This window comes from Pygoscelis adeliae, unplaced genomic scaffold (assembly GCF_000699105.1).
Source record: "Pygoscelis adeliae isolate BGI_AS28 unplaced genomic scaffold, ASM69910v1 Scaffold27, whole genome shotgun sequence".
Taxonomy (NCBI): domain Eukaryota; kingdom Metazoa; phylum Chordata; class Aves; order Sphenisciformes; family Spheniscidae; genus Pygoscelis; species Pygoscelis adeliae.
In genome coordinates, this window is record NW_008825410.1 from 7,662,519 (window position 1) to 7,681,388 (window position 18,870).

Consider the following 18,870-nt stretch of genomic DNA (forward strand, 5'->3'; position numbering starts at 1 on the left):
TAATTTTCTGCATAACAAAAGCCAAATTAAGATGATACATCATATGATCCAAGAGTAAGTATATCTGTCCTTTGAAAAACAATTGTTACCTTCATAACTGTACACTCCCAAATACAGTACAGTTTTGCAAAATAACTAAAACTTTACACACTTCAAAGCAAACATAAGCCAAACTGCACAGCGGTTCATTTTTGCTTTTTATATCACATTGCAAAAACCAACAGCTGAGAGCGTTTCCACATCATGCTAATCAATGTCAATACAGTCATTGCTGTCTTCCAATGGTCTAGCAATTTCTAATAGTAATATTAAATACACATGATTGAAATGCTACAGTATAGCTTATTTCCCCCAAAAAAATAATAATAATTAAACAAATGTCAACAACAACTGGATTACAACTTAAGTACAATATGCAAATTCTATTTATCAGACACAAGAAGCATATGAAATTCTTTTGAATATACTGTTGTAGTGCAGGCAGTTTAGGAAATATAGCTTTCAGGTTTTCTTTCAAAAGGAAAGTTGGGGTTCCTATGGCATAAAGCTGGAGAAAATCACTAAAGCATGGCAAAATGGTTTATTCTTCTACAGCTCACCAGTACTTTGCATTTGCCAGCACATCAGTTTGGAGATGATCTTTCAACAGCATCTTTTGTCTGTTTCAGTATATTATTTAAACATTTACTAACTAAAGCGTATTCTGTATTTTAAACGGAGTATTAACCAACATAATGAAAATCTAACATTTTATACCCTGTACCACTTTCTGCCAAAGACTCCTGTATTTGTAATTTCTTTTTCATTGTACAAGATGACGTGCAGTCAGTGTACAATAAAAACTAGAATTATTACCCTTCCCAAGTACTGGAGACCTTCCATATCCCCGAGGAACACTCGGTAGGGACACATTTGTCAAAAATATAATCCATGGGAGGTGATTCTCTGTCAAATCCCAATCTGCTGAAGTGGTTTATGGTATGTCAAATGTAATCAAGAAAACCCTGTTTCATCAAGATTAAATGCTAATGTTCCATAATGAAAAATTACAACTGCAGTATCTCTAAGTAGCTTTGTTTAGAAAATTAAGATTAGCCAGGCAAGAAAGAGTAATGAAAAGCAAGGCACCCATTTGTTCTTGTATATATGTATGAATATGCTCTATGTTGTTTTCTACATTTATACTCGTGTTAGTAAGAATTACAGCACATTGTATCTTCTTTATTTCTAAAATGCTTAAAATTTGAATGTGTGAACTTCCAACCTGAACTTTGGACCATCTTGGAAAATTTGGCTCCTTAAAAGTCTTTTCCTTTCCCCAGAAAAATATTGTCTACAGGAAGAAAGTACAGCGAGGGGAACATGCTGTGTTAAAAAGGAACATATACTTTAAAGGTGACGAGACAGCATACAACATCTGTTCACCCCCATATCCCACTGCATGTAACAGGCTCCAACATATGCCTTGTAAAACCTGTGCTGGCACAATTTAGTTGCTGACTTACTTTCCATACCTTACAAATTTTAGATCTTGAAAAACATTTTTATAATGTTTTGTAACGTGCACTCTGATAATTTTGGGCCTCTGATAGCATTGCTTAGAACAAAGCTGCATAATGACACTAAAGTTTGTTTTGGATCAAAAAGCAGGAACCACTCCATATGAACACGAATTGCTAAGCATATACAACATAAAAACCTGACTACATGAATGAGTAACTTAAAACAGATCTTAATAATTCTGCTGACATACCATTCTCAAGAGAAATACAATTCACCTACTGTTTTGTTTTCTTGACCTTTTTTATTTTGCAAATTGCTTTAGCTGCTTTGCCAGGCTAATGAATATTCAAAATTCATAAAGGAAATTTTATTTCCATTGTTTAGCATAACATGGTCCTCTAATGTCATCAAATACTCATTTTCTGATTTACTTTTCACTATACACACAGTGTTCAACACTGCAAGCCATCTCTTCACTTACGAAGAATGCTAGTGTATTTATAGGTGGCAACTTTCTTATTTATAAGTCACTAAAAATTGTAACTTGATGCAATACATCTATTCCCTATATTTCTTTTTATTCATATCTGGTTAACAAACTGACAACTTGTTTTTATTGTGGTCAGCATTACACAGCTAATAGAGCAGCACGGCAGCAAGTGATAGCCAATTCTGCCTCAAGCATCATCAAAAAATTTGCCAGCCATCGTAAGATGGGATTCCTCTCCTTGCTGTTGATGGCTGATGATGAAAACCAACACAGAAGCAGACTGCTTGTTTCAGAGCTTCTAGCTCAGCTTACCACATCAGCCTTTTGAAGAAGCCATTTGACTTGCAAAGCTTGCTAATTTAGTGTGGAAGTCACCAGTAATGCATAAAGGTCTGTTGCAGCAGCAGCTCTATATGCAAAACTCTGAAGAATTTTAAATGACAGTGGTGTCACCCATACAGATTGTATATTTACAGTATCACATCCCTGGTTTTAAAACACATTTTTTGAAGTTAGATGCTCCTGGTCAGCTTTAGCCTTGAAATTAGGCAGCTGACAAGAAAGCACGAGCAATTCCACAGTCATGGACATTTTTTAATTTATTTTTTTAATGCAGCCATTCCACCCTGTTTGGCAGCTGGGATCAGCACCGTGTTAGCAACACCTAAAAAAAATTACATAAGCCTTCCAATTCCTAATTGTACGCAAAAATAGAACTAGCCGGTATTTGCATTGACAACTTTCAGTTGACATAACAAATCCATACCGCCTTCCTTCTTTATTCTTTAAATAGATATTGCAGGCTTGCTTACTTTCTGAAACGAGAAATACAAAATTGTCCATAAACTTTATATTTAATTCTACTTTAAAAATTTCAGAAATGGAAGAAAGCCAGTGCAGGCTCAACATTCTGAGAGCTACTCCCAAATTAACTTCTCTAGCATATAGCTGAACACCACAAATGATACTATCGGCAAAAACATTTTCTTCCTTACACATGTATGCATCCACATGAGTAAGTTCCCACGTGAATCTTTAACTCTTTTGTCCTTCCTCCCAGAGTTTCTCATTTGGCAAACATACAACCCACTGTTGGATCACCAAGATTTTTGGAGGAAACTGAAGCAATAGGCCATTGAGCTGAAATGCACTACAATAACCAGAGCTCTCCTCCACTCCTCAATGGAGTTGCAAGTATTTCTGCAGCAGGGGGAGGTACATTAGCTCATCAGCAAAGCAGCCATTAAGCGAGTTACCTGTGGTAAGAAGGAGGGATGTGACTGCAGGCTTTGTGCGACTGCACAGCACTGGGGCCTCACACAGGATATTTATTTACAGCAGTACAGGTGAAGGTAAAGGAACTAACATGAAGTATTGGTTGTACATTGCCCTAATGGAAGTTTCTATTTAAATGCTAAGTATTATTAGAAGGAAACAGAAGAGTTGACAGGTTTTATACTCTAGATAGTCTTTGCAAGGAATTTTCTGTGGAAAAGATACCAAAGAACCATGAATCCAGGCATGGATCTACCTGATGGACAGGGATGCAAGCAAAGCTGATAGAAGAGGTCACTGTTGGAAATAAGAGAAAATGGGTAATCCAGGAATAAATGTGGGTACGCAAGAGTCAGGAAATTTTTGCTGTCAAAATAGACCTGTTTACTGTAAGGCTGCTGGGCAGTAGCGTTTTTTATTTGTTTTTTTACTAGCATATTACTTGTCATTATTTCAAATGATTGAATTATCTACTCAACATTTTTATTTTTATTAGGACGCTAACTGCTCAAACATTAAACACCTCCCTAATAATTTGAAGATGTATTCAAACTCAATGTGTTAACCTCCTGTGACTTTAGAGTGCCATAAGAAGTGAATCGATTTTATAGTTGTTATTATAAAGAGAAATCATGTCTTTGAGGTGTAAGGAAAAGGTATTTCCCCTTTACAGCTAATTAACTGAAATCTTTATAGGATTGGCAGCACCAGGCTTCCCTATATGTTTTTCATTTTGAGGGAGCGCTATTATAAGCAATGCTGTTTTCAAAGCTCTGAGCTTCTTGTTGATTTTTTTATCTTTACTTTAAAGGACTCTAAATCGGATTCTGAGTGAGAATGCAGACTGTTATAGCAGTGATAAAGTAATGAACATGTACTCTTAAAAGATTCTTCTGACCATTCTAAAAGGTTAGATTCTGAGTAAATCATAATAAAGCTCAAAGGACTAGAGACAAAAATTAGTTAACAAACTCAATATAATTTGCTGGAAGCATTCCTGTTTTCCCAGTTCTCTGAACAGTACCATACATCCAGCCATCATCAATTGGTTGCACATTGATGATATAATCACCATCCCTGAAGGAAACTTCATCTTCATCTTGAGCACTGTAGTCATACATAGCTCTGTATGTTCTCTGTTGAAGGAAAGAAAACAAAGCTGTAAAGTCTCAAGCCTAAACAGAGATAGATTCCTTCTCTTCTTTGCACAAAGAAAATGAAAAGAGCAGGAAAAAGAACAGAGGGAGCAAGGCAGAGAGAGAAATCACAAGTTGCCTGTCGAAAAGAAACAGTACACCATCCACCCTGTCAAACATACAGTGAATACAGCCCCTTTTTCTGAGTACCAAAACAATTATTTTTGTGAACCTACATTGTCCAAAGTCCTCATACAAACAGATTTCAAGCCATTCACTGCCTCTTGAAATATTCCAACCGTTCTTTCGTATATCCACTAGTAACAGTTCATTACATCCAGCCACGGCTAGTTGTGCTTCTGCTCCCTATTTGCATGATTCCCAAATAGCTTCTCCTATGTCTTCACTACAGAAAAGAAACACAGTCTTCATCCAGGTCATTAACTTTGCCATCTCACTGAATGTCCTTCATTTCATTAGGATTTTACCCCAAATTAAGAATTAGGAGTATGTTATTATCTAATGAAAAAAAAGACAAACAAGATTTCAAAAGGTCTGCAAAAATGATTTTTATGAATACTCATTTTTGCATATTCAGATAAAAGATTGATCTAAACAGAACATGAAGTCCTATCATTAGCTAAGCCAAATTTCTCTACACTTCTGTCCACTGTAAGCCAAGATTTCCATTTTCTTTCTAAATAGAGTATTTATTCCCACTCATAACCAATAAAATGCTATCATTTACTGGAATTCAAAGTGGATTTTCAATCTCAGAGGGAACAGTCTCCCCTTGTATCTTAACAGCAGAACAAAAGTAGCCCATTTGAAAATTCCCAAGAGCACTTTCTTTTCCTTACCCTGTCTCTCAACAGAAGTCAAGAGCAGTTCAAGCATCACTGATAACATTCAATTTCCCTACCAGCAATTTTTGATATGTCACCATACCTAGCTGAATTTTTCTGGTACAATGATTTAAAGAGAAAAAAGGTAAAAACAGTCAATGTTTTAGATAATGCCTAGTACTGTTGTCTGAACCTTTTAAGAGACAGCAAACTTTGTTCTGCTCCCCAGCTGAGGAAAACAACTCTGGATTAGTTTTAGTCCATCTCATATATGGTTTTTGAGGGTTTTTAATGAAATTGTTTTCAGAAAAGATGAAGATTCCTCCACATACGGTGAGTAGGCCATTTATCACGTGTTGGAAATGTGGGATCATCTAATCCAGACACTATAGGGCAATTCATTATTACTGTTCCCATGCTAGAAATACACTTTTTGTCTTGATTCTGCCTTTATCATTGGTAGTGCAGATTAAACACTACAGAGAAATCAACTCCTGGTTAAACACTGGAGACCACTACCTTTCCTGACAAGCCTATTCTGAACTGTATTTGAGTCTTGCTCTGTATAATTGTTCTCTGCCGTGCCTTGTAATGATGCTGCCCTACAGGCTGTGAACCAAGAGCGATTTCCAACCAGAGGTATGTGGTTTCTTGGTGGCTCCTTAATGTCTTCCACGAGTTCATGGAAGGTGATGAAAAAACCCATCATTGTTTATGTACTACATTGAAGTAACTAATTGGGAGGGTTCTATCATCACCAAAAATTCCTTAAAGATTCACAAACTAGAAAACTAGCGGTCGGAAGACCCTAAGGAATGGTCTCTGCCTTTAAGAATCCTATTTTTTCCAACTGTTTCAACGGATCTCTCTACTGAGCCTTGAAACTAATTCCAAAAAAAAAACAGTGAAAAATATGCTATTACAACAAGCTCAGCAGCAGTTAGTCCTTTAAACAATTTATTTCAAAAAAAGGTCCGTTTAAGAAAAATGGTAGTAAGTCCATATCTGGCATAAGGCAGAGAATGGATTTTCCTCTGAGCCATGCTTATATATCTCCCTTAAATGGGCAAAGACTGGGGGAAGAGATTAAATGTTTTATTAAACTAATATATAATTGGAAAAAAACAGAGAAGCTTTTGCTCACCCAGAAGGATCCTCACTCATCCTTAGAACATCATGGTGCAGGACATACTACTGCCGTCTCCTTTAAGGCAGCTTGACTACATCACTGTGGTGGCACAGTTGTGAAGACAAGCTGGTAATTTCAAACTTTAAAAAAATTTATTAGGGCCCTAAATGCTGCTGAGCAACCTAAATTTATGGCCTTAACACCTAATTAGGTGCTAAATGGTTGTCAGGAGAAATCTCCATAATAATCCTGTTAGCATTTAATGCCTAATTATCACTTCAGAGTGTAGCCTGGGCTATATAATTGAGAATTACAATGCTTAAAGGACTCAAAGCAGGGGTTTTTAAAATGCATTTTAGTGAATTATTCTTCTATCAGTAGTGAGTTTAGCAGGTACTGAGAGCACAAGAGGGTATAAGAAAAGGTTGGGGTTTTGTAAAACAGTCAAATACTCACTTATCTCCCACCTCCTCAAAGGTCTAACTTGCAGCTGCTGCTTAGACAGAACAGGAAGTCTTGTGCATACGAAGTACTGAAGCCCCGCTCTCATATTCCCAGCTCCCCAGCCAGATGTGAGCTGACAGATGCATATTTCCACTTCATCCACCAGTTTATATTTATTCTATGGGTTGCTCCTTGCAAGGAAAAGTACCTGTCGCAGCATCCTTCACATAGAACAGCTACCAAGGAAAGCCAATTTGCAACCTAGGTTTTGTTTTCCTACCACTTTTAGTTATCTAAAGACATGAGAACACCCTCTGTTACCTTCCAAAGAGGCAAACAGCCTTCAGGGGTCCGTTATAAAACATTCTGTACTCTGAGCAACAATATAATTCAGCCCATTATGCAGAACTGCTCATAGAAAGTGAGCAAAAGTTAAGAATCAGAAAATAACACAATTTGTCTAGGAAAAAATCTACCCAGAGACTGTGTTAGGATCATGCTCAAAATTAAATAAACCAGAATTTGAAAATTTAGAGATTAGAAAATTTCTGTTTCTCAGTATAGGAAATTGGTGGACGTGATTATAAAATCAACTGATGTCTTTTGGGGACCCTGATTTGATAACAGTGCAACAAACTGGCTGAAAGGAGTAGGTTTTACTACAGCAGCTAATTCTCCATTCATCCCCACCCTGATATAACTCATGGGAGCTTAATCACTCTCATCCTAGAGATGTCCTGGCCAAACTCAGGCACTTATGGGTGACTTTGTCACCTTCATTGTTTTTAGTTAAGTCTCAGAAACTGCTTGTGCTTTGAGACCAGTATTCAGGATGGGATTTCTTTCCTCCCATCTCTTCCCCCTCTTACTTTCTTCTCTTACTTCTTTCTTCCCTCTGCCTGGCTTAGCCAGACAAGGCTGCATCTCTGGCAGTACTGCTCCAAGCCCAGAACCAAACAGGCAGCGGAAAGCTATGAACCTAACATTGTGAAAGTTTGTCAGATCTCCTAGGGCACGTCCACACTGAATTTGAAAAGCACTCCAAGGCTGCCTTCCATCTTCAGTCTGTGCAAATCACTAGACTTAAACACATCCCCAAACAAAGGTTTCCCCCAGCACACACTGGGGAACCCCCTGTGGCATCCCAATAGCTGAGTGTAACATGCCCAGCACACCTGGAAAAGCTGCAGAAGCTAAAGAAAAGATATTCTTTTGATGTGAATGTGGAAAGACAAGAGAGCATGCCAGGTTTCTAGCTGCATCCGAGATGCCTCTTTTGGAGCAGAATCATCACCCTGGGAGGTGGTAAGATCACACTCTGTTTTCCTCACCAGACTGGCAAGTTAGCAGTCAGCGCCAGGCCAGCAGCCCTTGATTTTCTCCCTCTGGAAATGTTTGGGTTTCATTGTCTTCAAGGAAACCCACTCAGTTTTTAACAGCAACAAGATCCACTCAAACTATGACATTTGCTGTTTCCTTTTTCCCCCATGATAAACAGCTATTATCACTTGAAAGAATGTCAGATGACAACAGTTTTACAAAAGGAATAAGAAATCCTGTTGAAAGGAGACACTCAGTCAATCCTTTATTTTTTACATGCTTTAACTTCACTCCCTTCCTTTTCCTATTACCTTTGCATTCCCAGTTCTGGAATGACAGGCAAATGATGATTCTCAAGATGATTGTAATGATATTGTTTCAACAAGTAGCCACCAGGTAAGTCACTGGGAGAGAGAGGTATCAGGGAAATAGTAGCCATCTAACTGCCCAGATAGCTGCAAAGGCTGCTAAATGCGTTTTGAGATTTGCAGGCATCTCTGTTCTCTATCTGCTGGATTTGAAGGCTGCTTTGCTCCCCACTGACTAGCAAGTCTGCTGGCAAAGCCCAGGCTTCCAGGTCTCCCACTTTTTGGACTCTGGCCCTTTTTGGAAAGCAGTCGGTTCCCCAAGTGCCTTGCAGTATCCTTGGAAAATAATGGTTGATTCCAGTATCGGCTGCCTCACAGCTGTCTTGCAGGTGTGACATGCCCAGCACACCTGGAAAAGCTGCAGAAGCTAAAGAAAAGATATTCTTTTGATGTGAACGTGGAAAGACAAGAGAGCATGCCAGGTTTCTAGCTGCATCCGAGATGCCTCTTTTGGAGCAGGTGTGCAAAGAGTTTCGCAGGTGTGCTGGTTTTGGCTGGGGTAGAGTTAATTTTCTTCATAGTAGCTCGTATGGGGCTGTGTTTTGGATTTGTGCTGGAAACAGTGTTGATAACACAGGGATGTTTTCGTTACTGCTGAGCAGTGCTGACACAGAGTCAAGGCCTTTTCTGCTTCTCACACCACCCCACCAGCGAGTAGGCTGGGGGTGCCCAAGAAGTTGGGAGGGGACACAGCCGGGACAGCTGACCCCAACTGACCAAAGGGATATTCCACACCATATGACGTCATGCTCAGCATAGAAAGCTGGGGGAAGAAGAAGGAAGGGGGGGACATTTGGAGTGATGGCGTTTGTCTTCCCAAGTCACTGTTATGCATGATGGAGCCCTGCTTTCCTGGAGGTGGCTGAGCACCTGCCTGCCGATGAATTAATTCCTTGTTTTGCTTTGCTTGTGTGCGTGGCTTTTGCTTTACCTATTAAACTGTCTTCATCTCAACCCACGAGTTTTCTCACTTTTACTCTTCTGATTCTCTCCCCCACCCCACCAGGGGGGAGTGAGCAGCTGGGTGGTGCTTAGTTGCCAGCTGGGGTTAAACCATGACACCAGATTATTGGCTCACCCAAAGATGCAGGTATCTGGATCCCAGACATCCCAGCAAGTTAGCCCCCCTCAGCCCCCAAGCAGCTAAGAAACCGGCAATCCTGAAAGCACCCAAACGTCCCAGAATGCCATGATCTTTACAATATAAAATGCCATGGAATTTCAGTCTTAAAGAAAAATACAAGTTTCAGCTAATCTTGAAAACAGTTTTTTTCAGCTCAGCAAGCTCTAAGTTTGGTTCATAATTAAATACTTCTTCATCTCTAAAAAAGGTGACAGAGGTAGTAAATATACATCCATTCAAAACAGTTTAAAATTCAAAATTAGAAGTCAATATTTTTAAGGTAAAAGGTGACTGGATCTGAACTATGAAATCTCTAGGCAGTGATATGACAAAAAATATGATAACCATTAAAACTGACCTTTATATATAAAGAGTTCAAAAAGAAAAAAAGAAGCTCAATTTCCTAAAAAACCCAGCTGAATATCCATTCAGCTCTCCTTCCATGACCAGTTACTTCTAAAATGAAATATTCACTCCAGCTTTACATTCTCATCCACCACAATTAAGAACTTCATGACTGTGGCCATGGTTTCATGATAAAGCTTCTTCTCAGTCACCCAGCAGTATAACTCGATTTGGATCAGACATGAGTGGGTGCATGTTGAATTCAACAGTGCATGCTCTGTTGAATGAGAAAGGGCACACCAATATGGAGTTCTCAGCTAGCTGTATACAAGCAGAGATGAGTAATACGGATAGGCACAAAGCCTGCTCGTACAAAATCAGAAAGTCAAAAAATTTTAAACAAATTTAAACCAACAGAGTGATCTTAAGAGATCAGTGGTTTTTTCATCCAGCGCTAGGAGCCTGAATTAATCACAGAGCATAATATCAAAGCTCAGCCTGTGAAATACTGTCCAACCATTTACTATTTGTTTTAGCAGGTAGAATATTCAGCTATTTCTCTGCCTTCTGGAGATCATAATTTTTTTTTTTAATGCATTCTGACATAAAAGTTCTTGCCACTGCCCTCAGTCACTTCATCTTTTTTATACATGAGGACTATTTCTTACATTTAGGACGAGGACAGCCAAATAGTCCAACTATACAATTCAAAGGGACAAATTCACTCATATTTAAGAGATTTCACAACAGCTGATGATGTTGCTTACCAAATAAAATCGCTCTTAAATCCAATACTCACCAGACCTGCTGAATGAGGCTGTGAATGCATGGACCTCATGGATGACATACTGGTCTGGTGCATGTATCCATACCCTTGGGACTGGCTTTGCTGATATGCCCCAGGGAGAACAGGGGCTGTGTGTTAAAGAAATACAGACACATTAATTAAGTTTAAAAAAAAGTCCATATCTAGCATTTTGTAGAAACTGTAGATTATTCGCATTGTAAATAACAATTCCTCAGTATGAAACAGTTCAGAATGATTTCCATATACAAGATAAGGGTTTTCATAGGTTGAATTACACATAAATGTAGCCAAAGCTATAGCAACATATCCACAAACACTATCAAGGCTAGCTGGAAGGAAAAGCTTAACGTATCTTAAGAAGTCTGACCATAAAAAGGCATACAAAAGCTTCAAACACCACTAACTCAATTTTGATGCTGCCATAGATGACGCACTAAATATCATGTGCCATAAACTGCCATTTTTGAAGGAAAGGTTGGTGAAAAAAGCTATATACTAATACAGTTTTGAAACTGTAGAAATTCTCTGCAATTAATTCTTAACTCATTGCAAACTAAATCTTATTTATTGGGCTATGAACAAAGAACTGTGATTCACAGGAAGAGACAGAAATGTAAAAAAGTGAGCCCACAGTTGGGTTTCTTAGTTTATTCTGATTCCATCAACATTCTTAGCCAAACACAGAGAGATACTGGTTACTGAAATCTTTCCAAGTCTACCTCTTTCAGTACCTTCCTCTTACCACACAATTGTTCCATCTCTTTCACACATTTTATTCACATTATTTTAACAATTACATTATTTTAACAATTCCGTAGGCTAAACATGTTGACTTTTATTGTACCAAGAGCTGTTGAAAGAGTTAATACAATCAACAAGGACTCCCTACCTCTATTGCTTACTAGGAAAGCATTTGTAAACCTTCCATAGCTGTTCAAACATCCTACTTCGGCAACAGACTGAATCAGAATGTGTTAAAAACTTGTTTGATCAAAAATCTGTAAGAAGTAAGCACAGCACGTGACTATCCACTATTTTCCCAGCAAACCCAAGAAGCATTTTTAAAGCAAAATTAAGAGACTGAAGTGCTTTTCAAAATCTAACAATTAAAAGTTTAGTCACCGCATATCTGTGCATGTTTTGCAAGACTCTAGTGCACTCTGAGAATAAAGATTTCTGGCTTGTATGGAGGTTATTAGCCCATCTTCCACTGTTATTTACCAGAATTTTTCTAGTTTTCTGGAAATTCATTTAGCTACACTGAAAAGAAAATGCATTTCTGTTGATACTTCTTCAAGTGGTCCATTTAGCCAGTATTCTGTCTAACTCCTCTGACAAAAGCCATCTTTCGCTTACAGGAGATGGAGCCCGTGCAGCCCACGAGTCAAAAATCTTCAAACATGCAGTCAATCAGCAGTCCTATACTTTCTGAGATACATCTCATGGGCTTGCTAGGAAGTGGAGAAGTACTTCTGGAACAGCCATCACACACAGATTCAAAAAGGAGCAAAGCTGAAGTAGGATTTAAAGGGGTTCACAATGTATGGAAGGACCCAGGACTTGTAAAACGAAAAGATACAGGAGAAGCAGGAAACAACCATAAAAAAAATAAAATATATAAGTAGTATTCATATTTGCAGTAATAATACTCTAACCTTCTCTGCATCTTGAGTGATCAGGACAATAAATGTGTGTGAAAAAGGATTACTGAGAAAATGTTTGCTGAACTATTTCAGAAAGAAAGGTCAACCTTGTGCTTTCAGCAAGGTGTTTTACCTATCCTGCTTCCCCAAATAACAATATCATTGATTTCAATGAAGTTTTTTCTTAAAACATCCATTTCATTTTAATTAGCATATTTAAATGCACTAAGTATGTAATTACAATTTGGGATGTTATTTTTTGCTCTACTATACTTGTATAGATAAGTAACGCTGTATAGTTAACTAGGGTTTTTCTGGTTTAGAAAACATGTTTCAAACTATTGTAATGAATAGATTGCTTTGTTAACTGAGCGAAATTAAAGCAATACACAGTCAGATGCAATGCTGGAACATGATGAATAATGGATGTTTTAGAAGTGCCAAGTTCATTCTAATGACATATGAGTACAAAGACATTTTTAAAGCAGTTTAATCATCAGAGAATTGCTGCTTGTTAACATGTTCACAGGATTATCATGCATTAAGTGAATAGTCCTAAGTAGTTCATCAAATAATTTATGTTTCAGTGTTGTTACAAGCTATTCCTACATGACCAGATGTAGCCCTTCATGAGAAAATAGAGAAAAACATAATTTAATCAAAGGTTCTGCAATCAAGCCAGAATTAATATATTTTGCCTAATTCGCCACCAGCATAAACGTAGGTCAGTCCATAGAAGCAAATGGAGTCTCATCTCCCCACACCAGTAGTAAGTTGGTCTTGTGGGCTGAAAACTGAGCACAGCTTGAACTTTTTAACTTAACAGGAAGTATTATCTTAAGCCGACACTGGCCGCTGATCAGTCAGCACCCTGCCTGCTCTGCAGCGACAAAGGGCTGGTAGCTTTTCCCTGGTCCCTGGCAGGAGCAGGCACCCTGAGAGTCCCTTTCTTCTTCTTAAGAGAAGTGAAGACGCTGGTAGAAAACTTTTTACTCTGGATTCCTTCTCCCCAAAAGAGATCTTTCTACCAATCATCCCTTGTCAGTGTAAGGCAGCAAGCCTACTGGCGGTCAGCTTCATTATAGCCTCCAAATTGACAGGCTTATTTTGGGGAGGATAAACCATACCTCCTGCCTCCGCGACAACTGTCAGCAGCAGATCTGAGACATGCTTTCCTCTTTTGCAATCAGCTTCTCACAAACAGAGAATTCTGTCAAACTGTCTCAGCAAACCTGTTTGCTAATTTACCTGCAACAATGGAAACCGTAAGCCCAGGGAAATAAAGCATTTCTTCCAAAGCAGGAGAAATTTTGGGAAGCATTAGAAGCTGAAGTATTAGAAAAAGATTCTATACAAACAAAAAAAAGGAATTTCTAGGATTAGCTTTGCTAATTATCTTCCAATCATTTATTTAGGTATCATATATACGAGCATATGTATCAGCACATATCAGTGAAGACACTTGATTGAATAATTTCACCCTTTTTTTCCATTAAAAGAATACTGTAGTAGGGCTGCAAAAAACAATCAATAGTTTTTAACAGTTTTTAACAAAAAATAGCTAAGAAATCTCCAGATGGCTGTCTATGGAAGATAATTTGGGAACCAAATAAATAAGCAGATTAGTGAAGAGACAACAGATCTGAGCTGTGTTTCTGGTGACATACAGGTAATTCAAGGTGAGATTAAATGATGCAGAAAGAGAGTTTGACTTTTCTTCATCATCACCACCCATAGTTAACTGCAATCTTTTGGCTCAGACCAAAGTATAAAGTTCTATAACATCATTGACTGCAGCAGCAGCAAAAGCAATGGTTTTAGTTAACCTAAGGGAACAATAAAACACAGTGGTGGAACACGAATTTCATTTAGCTGAAGCCAGATTTATTGCTGAGGGAGCTGAGGGCTGACCATTGCTCCCAGAAGTACAGGTGGATGTTTTTTCTTGTTGCATTAAGACTTTACCAGATGCATTCTGATGTATCAAAACTTACTTTTTTTCTTGTCCCACTTACCAATCAAGCCAGATATTAATTTTAAATTATCTACTTGAAGGAGTTTATCATATTTCTCTTACTAGATCTTTATAGGCTTCCCAGAGAAAAGAAAGAGAAAAATGAATGAACATGATAAAAGGCAGAGAAGGAAGCCTCCAAGAAAAAGACAATGCTCAGAGAATGATAGCGGGTAGCAACTTGCTGCAGCAGACAATGGGGTCTGCAGAGTGTGTACCGATCAGGACATGCTTTGAGAAGGGCTTGGAAAGAAAAAGGTCAGACTGTGGAAACAGGAAAGGAATAATTAAGAGAGCATTGTATAACTACAAGGTAAAAAAAAGTTTACACTGAAAAGAAAAACCATTTAAAGGGCAGGTTCCAAGAGATAATATTTTATCAAAACCATACTTAAACTCTCTTTCATTCTTTTGTACAGCAGAACCTCGATAATCCATGGTAAAACAATGTCTCCCCACTGCTAATTACTGCATTTTTGCCGTTTATTACAATACATGCCGTTTATTGGACCAGATGTAAAATAATAATCACTTCATTTACTCTTACAGACATCATGCAGTTTTAAGTGTTTATTTCACTTTATGTGTTGATGTTATCTCAACTCATGCTTTCACTACTAGGCTACTAAGACTTCAGAGAACTCACTAAGAATATTGCAACATTTTATAATAACAACAACAACATGAGAGAGCAGGAAGTAAAAAGAAAGATGATGATGATGTGCTTAATTCCAGTGTCCTTAAGAGGATGATCAAGCTGTAGATTTTCTGAGGAGCACGAAAGTTGCAATGAGCCAGAATCATACATCTTTATGTTACCGACACTATGACTAGCTCTCCCAAAATAGATGAAGCTGCTTATGGGAACCATGTTGCTCCACATATATTGAAGTCCTTCCCTTGTTTTGCCTTGCCGCTGCCTTATTTTCCACAGGTTGCAACATCTAGAGCTGGCCTCATGGTCTTAGAAAGTCTCTCCTATAGCTTTCAGTTCCTTCTTTCTTTTGCCCTTCCCTTAGAAATTACTCAGCTATGTCCCATGCAGCAGAAAACATTGTCAAAGTAGTGATGCAATCACATGTGGGGAACTGTAGGTCTAGAGTACACTTCTGGGGTACTTGGGTACACCCCGCATGTTGTTCATGTGGATGGGTCACTGCCCAAACTGCACAACCCCCTTGACCACTTCCCAGTCCAAGTTACAAGACTACATAGCTAAGGAGATACAGCCTTAGGGTAAACTATTATTGCTGCATTGAAGCTGGTGGATAATAACAACTGATACCTTTTTAAAGCCTTCTTCACAAAGTGTCACGAAGGCAACTTTGGTTACAAACTCTGGCTCGGTACTTCATTTTTTTGGTTTTTATCACTTTCCCCAGATGTTGGCTGCTGCTCCCCATCATTAAAATATTCAAGTGTTTTGGGTTAAAATTTGTATTGCCAATCACATCCTTGAATAAAGTGGTACACTATCATCACTTACCAAGACTGGCATACTTGAATACTATCAACAGTTTTCACCTCTTTCCTGAATCTAACTGAATTCAGTGTTTCTAATAACAAAATTACTTCCACAGTAATGCATCTGACATCACTGTTGTGGTTTAACCTCAGTCGGCAACTGAGTACAACAGAGCCGCTCGCTCACTCCTCCCGCCCCCACCCCGTGGTGGGACAGGGGAGAGAATTGGAAGAGAAGTGAGAAAAATTCATGGGTTGAGATAAAAACAGTTTAATAATTGAAATAAAATAATAATAACAATAATAATAATAATAATAATACACAAAGCAAGTGATGCACAGTGCAATTGCTCACCACCTGCCGACCAATGCCCAGCCAGACCCTGAGCAGCGGCCCCCCCAGCCAGCTTTCCCCCCAGTTTATGTACTGAGCATGACATCACATGGTATGGAATGTCCCTTTGGCCAGTTTGGCTGTGCCCCCTCCCAGCTTCTTGTGCCCCTCCAGCCTTCTCAGTCGGTAGAGCATGGGAAGATGAAAAGCCCTTGACTAGTGTAAGCACTACGTAGCAACAACTAAAACATTGGTGTGTTATCAACTTTATTCTCATCCTAAATCCAAAACACAGCACTGTACCAGCTACTAGGAAGGAAATTAACTCTATCCCTGCCAAAACCAGGACAATCACTCAGGGTCTGATTCAGCTATCCTTCTGTGCTGAAGTAGTACTTCCCCTCCAGGAGTTGTCCCATCAAAATTTACAGCAAGACTTTTGATGAGAAGGTACTAATCAACCTGAGTAAGGCCAGGAAAAATGAATGCCAAACAGATCTGGCAAAAAAAAAAAAGTAGACTATATGAAAAAGAACATTTATTTATATATGTATTTAAAGTTATAGTTTAAATATATTTACATATAAAATATGTAAAAGTACTATATGTAAGTAACAGAGACAGTTTCAAAGAGCTTGAATTCAAAGAAAGGAAACAAAGTGAAAAAGAAGAGACAATAGAGTACAAGATAACACACAATAAAAAAAAGAAGGGTCATCATAGAATAATTAAGGTTGGAAGAGACCTCTAGAGGTAATATAGTTTGTCTCCCTTTTAAAATCAGGGCCAAATTTGCAGTTAGGTTGTTTAGGGCCTTGTCTAATCAATTTTGAGTTCAGGATGGAGATTTCAGTACACCTCTTCGGGCAACCACACACCCTCTAATTCCTCCTGTTTATTTCCCATGCTGTGTAAATTCCTGTTCAAGCTCCTGAGATGAGCTCAGCCCAGCATTGTGTTAACCATACAAGTATCTTGAGAAACAGTTCGAGGGAGAGATTTGAAGAAGGCTAATACACTCATTTTGCAGAAGTTTACATCCTGCCCAAGCATGAACAGCAGGATAAAGGGGACATAACTGTGGTCAACCAAGAATTTAATTAGAGTTTTAAAGAAGGCCCGTATCACAGGCTAATCAGAAACAAGAATCTCGATACTTTGGCAGCAAGTAAGGCAGGATACATACATACAATGGGGATAGGATGTGAAAGACGTAAAAAGAGAAAAAAAGTGTCTTGATTGCTATGACAGATGAGCTTTCAGCAGGCTTTTAAAGATGATGTGCTAAACATAATTCTCTGCTAAAGTTAAGAGTTTTGGAAGAACTCAGCAGGGGTCATGAGGTGATACCTCTCAACGAGGCTATAGGCACTCCATCCCCGATTCCCACTGCGTATCTGAGGTTGATGGTCCATGAGCTGGCTGAGGCAATCTAACCCTCCCTACCACGCTTTCTCTTTTTCTGCTGGCTTGGTGAGCTAAGTCAGCTCAGCAAGGGATCAGACCAGCAACAGATGCAATGCAAGGAAGGAGGCAGGACCAGGTACCCAAGGCCACAGGCAGCAGAAGGCAGCAATGTGCTAGATCAGCTCAGCTGTCCCAAGGTACGCCCCCACCCCAAGCACCTCACTGCTGTGCAAGCTCCCTCGGAGTTCAAACCACAAAAGAGCTGAGCCTCTCACAGATGCTTCCCTCCAGATGTCCCAGCATCCAGCTCCAAACAATGTGTCCCATGTAATGCAGAATGCTCCTGTGGGCTAGCATATGGCATGCACTGCTCAACTACTTGTATTCTAGGTCTCCACAGTATTTGAAAAAAGTCATAGTGGAAGTTTAGAAAAGATTAAGCCTAGTGCAGCCAGCAAGAGCTGTTTACTTGACAGTAAATCCATTTGCCGACCGGACGCACTCTCTAGAGAGGTGTGCTGCTTACCAGGGGCTCACATCAGGGATGTCACTGAGAGGCTACCAAGCCTTGTACAGTCCACTGACTATTATCTGCTGCTGCTGTTTCATGTGGGCACCAGTGACCCAGGCAGGAGCAGTCTGAGGACTATCAAGAAGGACTACAGAGCCCTGGGGGTGGCAGTAGGGGACTCGGGAACGCAGGTAGTTTTTTCATCAATCCTGCCGGTCAAAGGGAAGAGGTTTGAAAGTGCCAGTCGAATCTGGCGAGTCAACAAATGGTTACGGGACTGGTGCCACAGCCAGAGGTTCGGCTACTTAGACCATGGGACTCGCTTTGAGAAACCTGGTCTACTGGGGGCTGACGGGGTCCATCTGTCAGAGAAGTGGAAGAGCATCTTCAGTCATAGGCTTGCCAAGCTGGTGAAGAGGGCTTTAAACTAGAGATGCCAGGGGAGGGGAACCTCAATCTATCCCACTCCTACCAGTTTGATGCCAGGGCCAGCAATAGATGCCCAGAGCCTGGAGAAGGAAGGAGAGCTCCAAGAGCAGCACAAAGAACCCCCAGCCACTAAGACAGCTTCATCAGGGGCCCAACTTAAATGCCTCTGTGCAAATGCACATATCATGGGGAATAAACAAGAGGAGCTAGAGACGTGCACACGCCTGCAGGGCTATGACCTTATTGGCATCACAGAGATGTGGTGGGATGGCTCCTATGATT

The 18,870-nt window shown here is 39.4% G+C and overlaps 1 protein-coding gene across 1 annotated transcript in view; it reads right to left on the reverse strand.

Moving 5' to 3' along the window:
- Positions 1-3,244: 3,244 nt before the first annotated feature.
- Positions 3,245-18,870, reverse strand: part of NEBL (nebulette) — a 98,593-nt gene continuing 82,967 nt past the window's right edge. Inside the window, exons 26-27 of the mRNA XM_009330561.1 lie at positions 10,778-10,893; positions 3,245-4,404 (exon numbers count right to left, since the gene is read on the reverse strand). Coding sequence (XP_009328836.1) covers positions 4,228-4,404; positions 10,778-10,893 — 293 coding nt within the window. The 3' untranslated portion in view covers positions 3,245-4,227. The remainder of the gene's footprint in view (positions 4,405-10,777; positions 10,894-18,870) is intronic.